This window comes from Oncorhynchus kisutch, linkage group LG20 (genome assembly GCF_002021735.2).
Source record: "Oncorhynchus kisutch isolate 150728-3 linkage group LG20, Okis_V2, whole genome shotgun sequence".
Lineage (NCBI taxonomy): Eukaryota > Metazoa > Chordata > Actinopteri > Salmoniformes > Salmonidae > Oncorhynchus > Oncorhynchus kisutch.
This window is the reverse complement of record NC_034193.2, coordinates 51671999-51685841: the sequence shown is the minus strand read 5'-3', so window position 1 is coordinate 51685841 and position 13843 is coordinate 51671999. Positions and strand designations below refer to the sequence as shown.

Sequence of the window (13843 nt, the reverse complement as noted above, 5' to 3'; positions counted from 1 at the left end):
GTGTGGTTAAGGTTAGCAGTGTGGTTAAGGTTAGCAGTGTGGTTAAGGTTAGCAGTGTGGTTAAGGTTAGCAGTGTGGTCAAGGTTAGCAGTGTGGTCAAGGTTAGCAGTGTGGTTAAGGTTAGCAGTGTGGTTAAGGTTAGCAGTGTGGTTAAGGTTAGCAGTGTGGTTAAGGTTAGCAGTGTGGTTAAGGTTAGCAGTGTGGTTAAGGTTAGCAGTGTGGTTAAGGTTAGCAGTGTGGTCAAGGTTAGCAGTGTGGTTAAGGTTAGCAGTGTGGTTAAGGTTAGCAGTGTGGTTAAGGTTAGCAGTGTGGTTAAGGTTAGCAGTGTGGTTAAGGTTAGCAGTGTGGTTAAGGTTAGCAGTGTGGTTAAGGTTAGCAGTGTGGTTAAGGTTAGCAGTGTGGTTAAGGTTAGCAGTGTGGTTAAGGTTAGCAGTGTGGTTAAGGTTAGCAGTGTGGTTAAGGTTAGCAGTGTGGTTAAGGTTAGCAGTGTGGTTAAGGTTAGCAGTGTGGTTAAGGTTAGCAGTGTGGTTAAGGTTAGCAGTGTGGTTAAGGTTAGCAGTGTGGTCAAGGTTAGCAGTGTGGTCAAGGTTAGCAGTGTGGTTAAGGTTAGCAGTGTGGTTAAGGTTAGCAGTGTGGTTAAGGTTAGCAGTGTGGTTAAGGTTAGCAGTGTGGTTAAGGTTAGCAGTGTGGTTAAGGTTAGCAGTGTGGTTAAGGTTAGCAGTGTGGTTAAGGTTAGCAGTGTGGTTAAGGTTAGCAGTGTGGTCAAGGTTAGCAGTGTGGTTAAGGTTAGCAGTGTGGTTAAGGTTAGCAGTGTGGTTAAGGTTAGCAGTGTGGTTAAGGTTAGCAGTGTGGTTAAGGTTAGCAGTGTGGTTAAGGTTAGCAGTGTGGTCAAGGTTAGCAGTGTGGTTAAGGTTAGCAGTGTGGTTAAGGTTAGCAGTGTGGTTAAGGTTAGCAGTGTGGTTAAGGTTAGCAGTGTGGTTAAGGTTAGCAGTGTGGTTAAGGTTAGCAGTGTGGTCAAGGTTAGCAGTGTGGTTAAGGTTAGCAGTGTGGTTAAGGTTAGCAGTGTGGTTAAGGTTAGCAGTGTGGTTAAGGTTAGCAGTGTGGTTAAGGTTTACAATCAGATTTCAAATCAGTCGTTGGAGGGCAATCTGGGTCACAGTCAATTTCTCATTTGGGTCTTGAGCTGATAAAGTTTAAGAACCCCTGGGATAGATAGTAGCAAGAAGCTACTGTTGAACAGTTTAACTTGTTGACCTACTGTATAGTAAAACCTAGAGAGGTAGAGGAAAAGTCATTTATTTCCCTTGGAGTCTGTCTGACCTACAAGTCATTTGTTTCCCTTGGAGTCTGTCTGACCTACAAGTCATTTGTTTCCCTTGGAGTCTGTCTGACCTACAAGTCATTTGTTTCCTTGGAGTCTGTGAACTACAAGTCATTTGTTTCCCTTGGAGTCTGTCTGACCTACAAGTCATGCGTTTCATTTAGAGTCTGTCGGACCTACAAGTCATTTGTTTCCCTTGGAGTCTGTCTGACCTACAAGTCATGTGTTTCGTTTGGAGTCTGTCTGAACTACAAGTCATTTGTTTCCTTTGGAGTCTGTCTGACCTACAAGTCATTTGTTTCCTTGGAGTCTGTCTGAACTACAAGTCATTTGTTTCCTTGGAGTCTGTCTGAACTACAAGTCATTTGTTTCCTTTGGAGTCTGTCTGACCTACAAGTCATTTGTTTCCTTGGAGTCTGTCTGACCTACAAGTCATTTGTTTCCTTGGAGTCTGTCTGACCTACAAGTCATTTGTTTCCTTGGAGTCTGTCTGACCTACAAGTCATTTGTTTCCTTGGAGTCTGTCTGACCTACAAAGCGTTTCCATATGTTATTGTTGGACCTCCAAGTACCCCATATGGGGGATATGGGAAGGCTACTGCAGTCAGTCAAGCCTGCATCTCAAATGGCACCCTATTCCCTATATAGTGCACTACTTTTGACAAGTAGTGCACAATGTATGGAATAGGGTGACATTTGAGACACATCCTAAGGCTGCAGCGGTGATGGCCTTTCCTTCTGGCTTCACATCCAGGCCACAACAACAGGGGAGGAAGAAGAGGTCCGATTAAGAATCGTGGGGTTTAATGTTGATGTTTACATGTGTCACAGTACTCCATCTCTTCCATGCCTGATTTGGAGTGTGGGGGTGATTTTTCAAGTTTAAAATTAAACATTGGTGGAGGATGCTAAACTTTGATTTGGATAAACTGTCATTTTTGCTCGTCACTCGTAACGTTACCTGTTTTTAGACACATTTTGTCCAAAAACAGGTCAAGTTAAGGGTGGCTAGAAAAGATGGCAGTAGGCCTGCACTAACTGACTAAAACAAACAGTGTGTGTGTCTGAAAGGTACACAAAGCATTCCTTAGTTGCATGTCACCCATTGGCCCACATCTGACCCTTTATTATTTGATAGCCAGGCCACAGCCTTTGTGAATGTAGCATGTGTGTTTTACCAAGGCGTTGCTGTCTAGTTTACAGCTCCAGTAGGTCTACAAATTCTCCTATCTGTGGGTTGGATATGGCTACTTCAAGCTGGTGCAAACAAAGCTTTTGGACAAAATGAGCAATACACTGACTGAGATTGACACATGTCCCAACCCTCCCATAACATACACAACTCCTACATGGAAGTCTGTTGTTGGCCATGGCCTTCCTATAGCCTAAATACACACACACACACACAGAGCTTTCCTACAGCTTTCCTACAGAGAGGAGAGGAAGAGAGAGGAAGTGAGACTTGGCACCAAGCCGCCTACAGAGGGACGGAGGCCCCAATGGGGAAGGAGGCGAGTTGCGGCACCATGCATGTAAAGTAAGGGTTATAACAGATTAAGAAGCTGTAAAGGGAGTGCACATGACAAATCCAGACCTGGGTTCAAGTAGTATTCAATTACTTTAGCTGGGCTTGATTGAGCTCGACTGGCACAGTGAATGGATCCAATGGAATAGTCCCAAAAGTCCAAACTAATTCTGTCCATCTGTCATCTTTATGCAGGCACAATCAAACACTCAGAGTACACACACACACACACACACACACATATATATATATATATATATATATATATATAAAGATGAATACTATTTGAACCCAGGTCTAGACAAATCCTTATAGGCCTTTGTAAAGATGTCAAGATAAAGAGACCAGTAAACGCTGAAAGGCCTGGGGTTTTGTAATGAAATAGTAAAGTGTCAGATCATTTTGGGTGGGTTTGACTTTGAGGAGAAACATGTGAGTTTGTTGTTAGCCAGTTCTTTGCAAGATTCCAAAAGTGACGTCAGAGCAATAAATATCACTGCATTAACTGACAAAACATCTTGACAGACATAATGCCTGTTAAAAGTCAAGGTCACCAGGTCAAAATAAATCTAGTTGGGGAAAAGCTCCAGTCATCTAAAGTAAATTGTAGATATGTGAAGCAGAAAATATATTTTTTATTTTAAATTCAAGATCACTTGAAACTGTTATCAGCAGGCCAGGTCTACAGACTGTATGGCAGTGGAGGCTGCTGAGGGGAGGACGGCTCATAATAATGTCTTGAACGGAGTGAATGGAATGGCATTAAGCAGATGGAAACCATGTGTTTGATGTATTTGATATTTATATTTTATTTTACTTTACTAGGCAAGTCAGTTAAGAACAAATTCTTATTTTCAATGACAGCCTAGGAACAGTGGGTTAACTGCCTGTTCAGGGGCAGAACGACAGATTTTGTACCTTGTCAGCTTGGGGATTTGAACTTGCAACCTTTCGGTTACTAGTCCAATGCTCTAACCACTAGGCTACCCTGCCGCCCATATCATTCCACTTATACAACTCCAACCACTACCTCGAGCCTGTCCTCCCTAATTAAGGTGCCACCAGCCTCCTGTGCAGTATGGTACGGAATCGATCGGTGGATTTTTGCAATCGTTACTTATCTAATGTACGTCTGCCCTCTTGTGGAAGTAGTGAGTAATTGCGCTAAAAGTTCCAACATGCATATCTGGATCTATTGCGCCATCTCGCGAAATAATCGAGCAGTACGTCCCGGCCTCTTTTTCCATACAGGTGAGTGCGATGCTGTTAATGTTTTACCTGGAGGCCCGTGACGTCAGATCTGACGTGTCCCTTCAAGAAAAGGAACCGTGGAAGCCATGAGTACATTTATACCCATTTAGACTACTTTACTGGCGAAAGGAAACGCTTAAAATTTAAGCGGACAAGCTTGTAGTGGTTGAAATACTTGCGGAGTGATCCATTTGGTGCTGATAATGTCTGCCTCCGCTGTCTTCGTTCTGGACTTGAAAGGAAAGGTAAGATCACTTCTCATTTTGATTGTTGCTATTTATAACGCTATAACCAATGTCAGTTTTAACTTGACTTGACCTTAACTCGCTTTTGTTTGGGATTGAAATAGAGTTTGTTCAACGTTTGCTCTTGCCATTAAACATTAATAGATAGCCACGTCGTTAAAGATTAATTCGTTGCCTGTGACAGTTCCATTCAAACCTTGCACAAGTCACTTCCGGACACAAGCGGATAAAAACAGGTCATAAGGCCAGTGGCTGCTTTTTATCCTTTTTAGACTTGACAAATTCTTATACCAGGTGTTATGAAAAAAGCTGCCACAAAAGAATTACATATCATTTCCAAACATGAAAGTGAATATAGTAAGTGAGTCAAAGTTGCCTGGCATCTGTCATCTTGTGTACATTGTAGAAGGATAGTGCCAAGATTAACACATTATAAATCACATTTGGTTGGGCAGACAACACAGTACTTCCTGTTATAAACAGAAGAGAATGCTCTATTCAGGTTTCTTATCCTGTGAGAGATTCAGTATAGCCTGAATCTCTCACAGCTAGAGGTGTAATTTGATAAAAAGATTCCATCCCTCTACAATAGGCCTAGAAGTCATGGGAGGGGAAAGAGGACATGGTTTCATGTGGCACAACAGCAAGAGGTTGTATTAGGCTACATGCAAATTAGTAGGCCAAGGCAACCATATTCAGCAGCCGGCCGATTTATGTTCGAGGGGCCAGAACATAATTATAATACTTTGTACACTACAAATTGACCACAACTAAGCCAAAAATACATATTTGAATACCTTGATTACATTAAGACACAATCATTAAAGTAAACTCAATTTTAGCTGAATTCTTGTTGATTTTAGTCTTTTTTTTTTAAATTACAAAAACTAAAATCCTAAAAAATGTATATTATATGTTGATTTTACTAAAAAACAATATCACTTGGGATGGTTTTGGGCCGCCTGTTGCCGAACCCCTGGCCTAGGCTTACACAACAACTGACAAGCCACAATAACCACTGTTATAAGCCTGTAGCATGGTACTACTGTACACCTAGACTTTGTAGGCACTGCAACATCTTGATTGAGTGACAGGTGTAGCTCTGGAGCCCAATCTCAGCCATCTGATCACTTGTCAAGGCAAAGAGTTGTCAAGCCCTTATGATCTTCCTTCATTTAGCATTCCTTAGAGATGGAATCGATGGAACATGTACAGGACTCAACATGAAATACTGTGTAACGTTTATGAGCACCTCTTCGCCTGACACATCCAGAAGGTTGCTGGAATAATGATCTCTAGTTCTACTCTTCCCATATCTGCTCTACGTTACATTACCTCATCACTTCTCTCACCTGTTGACCTCTACGTTACATTATCTCATCACCTCTCTCACCCGTTGACCTCTATGTTACATTACCTCATCACCTCTCTCACCCGTTGACCTCTACGTTACATTACCTCATTACCTCTCTCACCCGTTGACCTCTAGTAGGACCGTGAGTTTTTTTAGTCACGTCACATGCTTAGGAAAAACTTGGGTGCCTTAAGGGTGACCTTTGACCCATATTGGTTATTGTTTTCCCCTCTTACCCTGCAGGTGCTCATATGTCGGAACTACAAGGGCGACGTGGACATGGCTGAGATTGACCATTTCCTGCCTTTGCTCATGACACAGGAAGAGGAGGGGCTTACCTGTCCAATCATGTCGCACGGCAATGTTCATTTCCTGTGGATCAAGCACACCAACCTGTACTGTATCCTTATAATGATTTTAGTCGCTAGCCAGCTAAAAGTTAATCATTACCATTTTGTAGCCTGTATAAATCATGTTAGCTTTACTAATGAGATGCTAGTCAAACCTACATAAAGACAAATATGTATTTTTCCCTAGAGTAAAGATGATAATGAACTTCTTAAACATATTACACTAGGACCTTAGAATAGGCCTGTGTGTTCTATCTACCTTGACGCTCTCACAGTGGTGGCCACTACCAACAAGAACTCCAACGCCTCTCTGGTCTATGCCTTCCTCTATAAAGTGGTTGAGGTGAGTCAGAGGTCTGTCTGTGCTGTCTTAACAACTCCATTGCTGTCATTTTCACGCCAATGGCTGAGTCAGAAGTGTTTCTCACTACCAAAAGACCTGCATAATGTGTCTACTGGTTTCTCCCTACCCATTTGACATAACATGATCATAATTCACATATTATTACTGAGGCTGCCAATCGATGTTGTGTTGTTTCCAGGTGTTCACAGAGTACTTTACAGAGTTGGAGGAGGAGAGCATACAGGACAACTTTGTGGTGGTCTATGAGCTACTGGACGAGCTCATGGACTTTGGCTTCCCCCAGACCACCGACAGCAAGATCCTGCAGGAGTGAGTGACACCCACTCACTTACTTACTTGCTTATGGCTGTCCTTCGATGATGACGCTGCTCCCAATTGTGGGGAGTTGCATTAGTGTCACTGCATGTGGCTGTGCAGGCCAATTCGAGACCCACGTGGTTTGCCACATGAGGGGCAGGTGAATTCTCCACCTCAGAGGGCTATACCCGCTGCATGCTGGTGTCGTGCAAGACATTTAGATTCTCCTCTCTGGGATTGTGTCCTGGAGGTGTGTGACACCCAGGCGGAAGGTGGGACGCCAGGTATGGCAGTTGGTTGTCAGGCTCTCCGCTTAAGGAAGGTCTTGCTGTGGTCCTTGATGTGCTTCTTCTGCCCCCTGGCAGACCTCAGTCCATTCTTCAGCTGACCATAAAGGATCTGCAGAGGAAGGCGGTGGGGGAGCCTGCCAATCACAACACACACTGATACACATGTTCTCTGTTACAATATAGTCAATTAGTCATACACGTGTACTGGGTAAATGGAGAGAATGGACTGAGTATGGTTGAGTATGGCGCTTCTAACGCCAGGGTAGTGAGTTCGATTCCCAGGACCACCCATACATAAAATGTATGCGCGCATGTTTGAAAGTCGCTTTGGATAAAAGCATCTGCTAAATGGCATATTTATTATTATTATAAAGATGCAGCTTTAATAGACAGATACTGGTTCTAGACCCAACATCATAAAGTAAGGACAAGTTTTGGGACTTCTGAAAGTCCAATCAGACTGATCTCCATACTGTATGTCTCTACTACAGGTACATTGACTTTTATCTTGACTTAGCCTGATTCCAGATCTGTATGTGCTGTCTTGCCAATTCCTGGTCCTTGTAATTCATTGTCTTACAAAACAGATCTGGGATCAAGCTACTGATGTCCATACTGGCTGTCTCTCCAGGTACATCACGCAGGAGGGCACCAAGCTGGAGGTGGCTAAGACTAAGGTTCCCACCACTGTCACCAACGCTGTGTCCTGGAGGTCAGAGGGCATTAAGTACAAGAAGAATGAGGTCTTCATCGATGTCATCGAGTCCATCAACTTACTGGTGAGTGGTTTTACCATAAGGATGTTGGGTTTGATACTAATTCATTTTCTTGTGTTTCGGCAATATCAATAATTGTCATAATTGGTTTTGTGTATATAATGCTTTAATCTCCATAGGAAAATATTGATCACTGAAAATACCAATAACCTTTGCTTTCTGAATAATTGATTCATTTAATTGATTAAAGCTGGACTCCTTAATTGGTGGAACTGCCACGCCTGTTTGTGATATTACAACAACAAAGAAGTTACGGGAAACAACGAACACAAGTTTCTTCCCTCAGACATCACTACACGCGCAAACAGCAGAATATGTAGGCCTACTGCAGTTGTTGTTTTCCCCTGCTGCCGGGTGCTCCTCTCTGCCGTATCTCCTCAACAAAACAAAAACAATACCGAAGATGCTGGGGTGAACACTGATGCTGTTTCCCCTAGTGTGGATTTGATCTTTAATTGACTGAGCATTCTCTCAATAAATCAACTAGCTACTGTATAAAACGTCTCCATCAGAGGTTGACCCCTGTGTCATGCGTTGACCCCAGGTGAATGCCAATGGCAGTGTGATGAGCAGTGACATCGTGGGCACTGTCAAGCTGAAGACCATGCTGTCTGGCATGCCTGAGCTGAGACTGGGACTCAATGACCGAGCGCTGTTCGCCCTCACTGGCCGTATGTACAATATACACACACACACACACACACACACACAGTCACTGCTTCTCAGATGCAATTGCATTTTAGATGTTGATGAAAATGAGTGTGTGTGTTCAGGCGACAAAGGGAAGACTGTAACGATGGAGGACGTTAAGTTCCACCAGTGTGTTCGTCTGTCCCGTTTCGAGAGTGACCGCACCATCTCCTTCATCCCTCCTGACGGAGAGTCTGAACTCATGTCCTACCGCATCAACACTCACGTGAGTTACCTTAATACATTCATATTGTATCTCTGAAAATGTACATGACCTCCCTAAAATACCCTCATCCCTCCCTCATACAGTTTCACTCTTCCATTGCACTGTTACTGTACTGAAATCAATACTTGAGTGATCTGTAAGCCCTGTCTGTATCAAGTACAGTGGTGTAGTGGAGGGTAAACACTTCATGCACCATTTTTTATTTTGCGTGTGCACTTACCCACATTTTTCGGGGGAAATGCATTGAAAGTAATGGGAGTATTACCTGACTCACCGCGAACGGCTGATAAAGTATAATGACTTTCCAGTGGACGGTAGAACTAACTACATTCTGTATCCCTACAGGTGAAGCCTCTGATATGGATTGAGTCTGTCATCGAGAAGTTCTCTCACAGTCGAGTTGAGATCATGGTTAAGGTAGTGTTATATAGTAACACTCAGTATATGAATCTATGCATTGTCCTATGCTACAGTTGCCTGTCTCTAATTCCATAGGCTAAAGGGCAGTTCAAGAAGCAGTCAGTAGCCAACAATGTGGAGGTGCGGGTTCCTGTCCCCAGTGACGCTGACTCCCCCAAGTTTAAGACCAGTACAGGCCACGCTAAATACGTCCCTGAGAAGAACCTGGCTGTGTGGACTATCAAGTCCTTCCCTGTAAGTGTTTCATCCAAGCAGCACTTCTGTCTCCAGCCGTTCTTCCCTGTCGACGAAACTCAAGGCCAAATATATAGAGCCATTTTTTGGTTTACAAGCAAATGTCCCGTCCGAGTGAAGCGCATCTTCACAACAAAAAGCTCTGTAAGCAGGATAGCTAACCCTGATGTCGGGACCTTGACCAACTTAACAGTGAGAGAGTGATGACCATGAAAACATGTAAGATTGATGGCTATAGCTATGTTCAACAAGTATATTATTCTCCTGGCTTTATCTAGCCCTAGTTGTGGTATTTTACCTTGCCTCGCCTCACTGGCTTGCTAACTTGCTAGGCTAAAGGGCATCCTTCCTCTGACGACAATGTTGTAGACGATAACCATCTGATTAATTGCACAAGCTGCATTTGAAGCCAGAGGATTCTGTATCCCACTCCCATGTAAATAAACCCCTTTATGATTCTGAACTGTGTGCAACTTTTCATGATGTGGCCATCGGACAGGAAATGGGTCAACAATGAACCCTAGAATTTAGAACATTAAGGCTCCTGACCTGGAAAAACTCCAGCCTCTTTTTCTGGTCAGGACACATCATCAGAATGAAAAAGTTCATATAGGGCCCTGAGTTATCTCACTCTTTCTGTAATTTTTCTCTCTGTATCTATCCGCCCCCCTCTCTCTCTTTTTTTTTCTCCCTCTCTGTCTGTCTGTCTCCAGGGCGGTAAGGAGTTTCTGATGCGGGCCAGCTTTGGCCTGCCCAGTGTGGAGAATGATGAGATGGAGGGCAAACCTCCCATCACTGTCAACTTTGAGATTCCATACTTCACAGTGTCAGGGATACAGGTGAGCTGTGTGTGTGCTCGCGCCTGTGAGTATACTGTATTGACCTTTGAAAACAAGCTTATGCGGAACCAAAGTGGTGACTTACTTAGCATAAACTAGCATAGGCTACAAGTGCCTCATTTGGTTAGGCAAAACAAATGATCCATTATATCAAGTTACACTGATCTCTCTCCTCTCCTCTGTCACCCTGTGTGCCTCAAGGTGCGGTACATGAAAATTATAGAGAAGAGTGGTTACCAGGCCTTGCCCTGGGTCAGATACATCACACAGAGTGGAGGTAGGACTGCCATGCTCTTTAGATATTGCTTACTCATGTATTGCAAAAAGAGACCCATCATTTAGTCATAGAGAGAAATTTAAGGAAAAAAGTATTTTTAGTCTTTAAAATTAGAACTAGTATTTATCCTATAGTATTTTTATTGTTCTATTTTCTTTCATTTAGATTACCAACTACGGAGTAACTTCTGAACCATGGTGGCTAACGTCTGCCTTTGCTTCCAGAGATCATTGTTCAATTTAATTGCACACTAAAAAAGGAAAATGTCTTTGAATTTCATTGAAATGCTCTTCTTAATAATGTTACTGTATAAAATTGTTTGTGATTTTAACTTTTATGTCATGCAATGTAATTTGTGATTTTAATTGCTTTACTCATTGTCTCTTAGATTGTTAAATGTTTATATTAAACTATAGCCTTGAAATACCGTAATGAGGGTGTTTTTCTTGTGTATTATTACATTTAATGAACAAAACATTTTAGCTATGAATGTATTGTTTTATATCATCCAAAATGCTAGCTGCTATTTTAGCCAGAAAGTATATAAAATCCCATATCAAACGTTTTTCACACCCATTGGCGCGTTTTAATGACACAACTGTCAATCGCGGGCATTTGAGAATGATTTCTTCAATAACCCGCCTTTTTTTCTACTTGACTTTGGAGACTTACTATCAAATGTCTGACTTTGGACATTTACTATAACATTTTAGAAATGTGAATGAATGTACTTTGAAGACATCAACGTCCGCAAAATTGCCCGCCTTCTACGCTATGGCTTCTCATTGGTCGACTCAACTGTTACCACAGTGATACTGTAGCAACCAGTGACTGTATGGTGGCAACCAAGTCATTACTCCACCCACCTCGCCATTCAACGCGCTGATTGGTCGAGATACGTTCTGTCCAATGTTTGTAAATGTTGGTTGGGTAAACGGTAACGTAGTTCTCAGCGCGCAAATTAAAGGTCCTGCAGCCTTCAAAGTTATTCAACATTTACCTGCTGTGATTTATTTCAAAAGTATCTCGAAAAAAGGACAGAAAAGAAGAGCCTGTAACGGTCGGGATCATTTCAAAACAGACAAGGTAACTACCTTTTCATATAAGTTTTGATTCCCCTTTGAGACTGCTAGCTACTAGCTAGCATTATTATCCTGCGCTACTAGCTAGAATTGGCCTCCATAATTTCGAAGAAATAACGTTGTGAAGTGTGTGTAATATATATATATATATATATATATATGCATTTTTTTCTCATTATAATGTGTTAGTTGAAATACTCGCAACTAGCTTGCTAACGTTTGCTGGTTGGGGATAAATGATAGTGAGCTAGCTAACGAGACGAACTGGCTAGCGTTGATAGACTAGAACAGTTGATTACAATTAGATACTGGGTAGCTACTCAGCTAGCTATTTCTTCTATTCATATTTTAGGGAGAAAATATAGAAATCCGTCCACAATGGTCCTGAGTCAGAGTGATGCGGCGAAGAGCCTGACCGCTGCCGCAGCCAAGGGAAATACGGACGAGGTCAGGAGGATGCTAGGGCCGGAATGCAGAGTGCATCCCGATACTGTCAATCAATTTGGAAAGACCGCTCTACAGGTAACCAACTTCCTCATTGAACTTTCATTGTGTCCTAGCCTGTAATATTTCGACTCAAACTGTGTTGGCTTTGAATGTAGTATAGGTAGCTAACTAAGTCTGTGTGGGTGTGAGAGGGAGACAACAACAGAGCTGTCAGCCCATGGTTGCTTCTTCAGAATGGTTTCTTATACCTTGTTTGAATGAAATGCAGTGAAATCCAGTTTAACCATTTTCTTTGAAGCATTAAGTAACAACCTTGTCTATTGCTCATTAATAGTGTTGGACAACAGTTCTGACAAATGTACCTAACCTAGCTACTTATATCCTTTATAATTACCCTACATAAAATTAAATTGTTACAATCCCACGAACTCTCTCCCACTAGGCCTATGTCAAACACTGCATCATGTGATGAATAACATTTGATAACGCCCTCTAACGTCAAGTCTCCTTCTGTTCTCCCTAGGTGATGATGATGGGCAACTCCAACGTGGCCAGCTTACTGTTGGAGCACGGAGCTGACCCAAATATCACAGACCGGCGAGGAGTCTCACCGGCACATGATGCGGCACGCACTGGCTTCGTGGACACACTCCGGGTTCTGGTGGAGTTCGGCGGGTCAGTCAACAGGCCAGACCACACCGGCACCCTACCCATCCACATAGCTATCCGAGAGGGCTACCGGGACGTCATTGAGTTCCTTGCACCTCTCTCCAACCTGAAACACCCCAACACCAGTGGAGAGACAGCTGTTGACCTTGCCCGAGCCTCATCGTCATGTACACCGGACGTGGTAGAGCTTCTAGAGAGACAGCTGGAGTCTAAAGTGTTCTCTCACTCCCCACCTCTCCCTCTTTAGGAGTTAGATGGACTCTACCACCAACCCCCCTCCCCCCCTCTCTCTATGCCAAATTGGATGGTTCAGAGACTCCCCTGCTACACCTACCCTACCTACACTCTCCTCTCAACCTGGTGACTTGAATTCATTGATGTAAACTTTACTTTGTAAAGTATGATTTTTAGTAACTGGTCGAGGTTGACTTGTGTTTACCGTCCTGTTTTGGCAGCTTATGGAAGAATAAGTATGGTGGACATTATTTGGACACCATTTTTGCACAGAGCAAAGCACCTTTTGATGGTAAATTTGACCTCTTCCCCCCCTTTGATTCAGGAGTGCACACTTGTACATGGCTTTATTATTGAGTGTTTGTGATGACTTATATTGCATTATTATTCCTCACTGTGAAGGAAATTGAACTGTTTGTGATTTTTTTCAAACTTTGATATTTTGACTTGACATGGTGTATCCCATGATGACTGCATTGCATGGTAGTTGTGTTTATCTTTGAAAACGTGTCTTTTATTAGGCATATTTAGAATTTTTGGGAATTTTACATGTATTTATTTATTGAAAATATTCTTATGACCTTTTGTAAATAGCTACATTTATTGTCGGTTTTGTTTTTTTGAGATGTTATTTATATACAAATACTATTGAAAATGAAAAAATTAAGTATTAATTCCTTTTTGGAAGACTGAAGCACAAAATAAAGTGTTTAACTTGACCTTTTTTGTTTCTATTCTATGGGACTTGGCTAGAGTTACTGTTGGTAAAATAGCTACAACAGGTTATACAATTAGAATGTCTCACTATTAAAATTCAGAATCCTGATCAAAAGAATCTTCTATATTATTACACGCACAAAGTCCATATACAATGATTTTGATGACAAGTGCAGTTCTCTATTGTGGCCACAGGAGGTCACTATCCAACGAGTTGAGGAGCCAAGAAGGGAGG

At 42.4% G+C, this 13843-nt stretch overlaps 2 protein-coding genes across 2 annotated transcripts; both read left to right on the top strand.

Moving 5' to 3' along the window:
* The first annotated feature begins 4130 nt into the window (after window positions 1–4130).
* LOC109865914 (AP-1 complex subunit mu-2) lies at window positions 4131–10891 on the top strand. Its single transcript, XM_020454420.2, has 12 exons — window positions 4131–4342; window positions 5940–6096; window positions 6322–6389; window positions 6589–6719; window positions 7629–7776; window positions 8318–8444; window positions 8547–8689; window positions 9035–9106; window positions 9185–9343; window positions 10057–10182; window positions 10384–10459; window positions 10625–10891. The coding sequence occupies exons 1-12, from the start codon at window positions 4301–4303 to the stop codon at window positions 10648–10650; spliced, it is 1275 nt and encodes a 424-aa protein (XP_020310009.2). The 5' UTR covers window positions 4131–4300; the 3' UTR covers window positions 10651–10891.
* A 311-nt stretch (window positions 10892–11202) lies between these two features.
* LOC109887964 (cyclin-dependent kinase 4 inhibitor D) lies at window positions 11203–13623 on the top strand. The gene is made up of 3 exons (XM_031799758.1): window positions 11203–11545; window positions 11894–12063; window positions 12512–13623. The coding sequence occupies exons 2-3, from the start codon at window positions 11920–11922 to the stop codon at window positions 12902–12904; spliced, it is 537 nt and encodes a 178-aa protein (XP_031655618.1). The 5' UTR covers window positions 11203–11545; window positions 11894–11919; the 3' UTR covers window positions 12905–13623.
* Window positions 13624–13843: the final 220 nt, after the last annotated feature.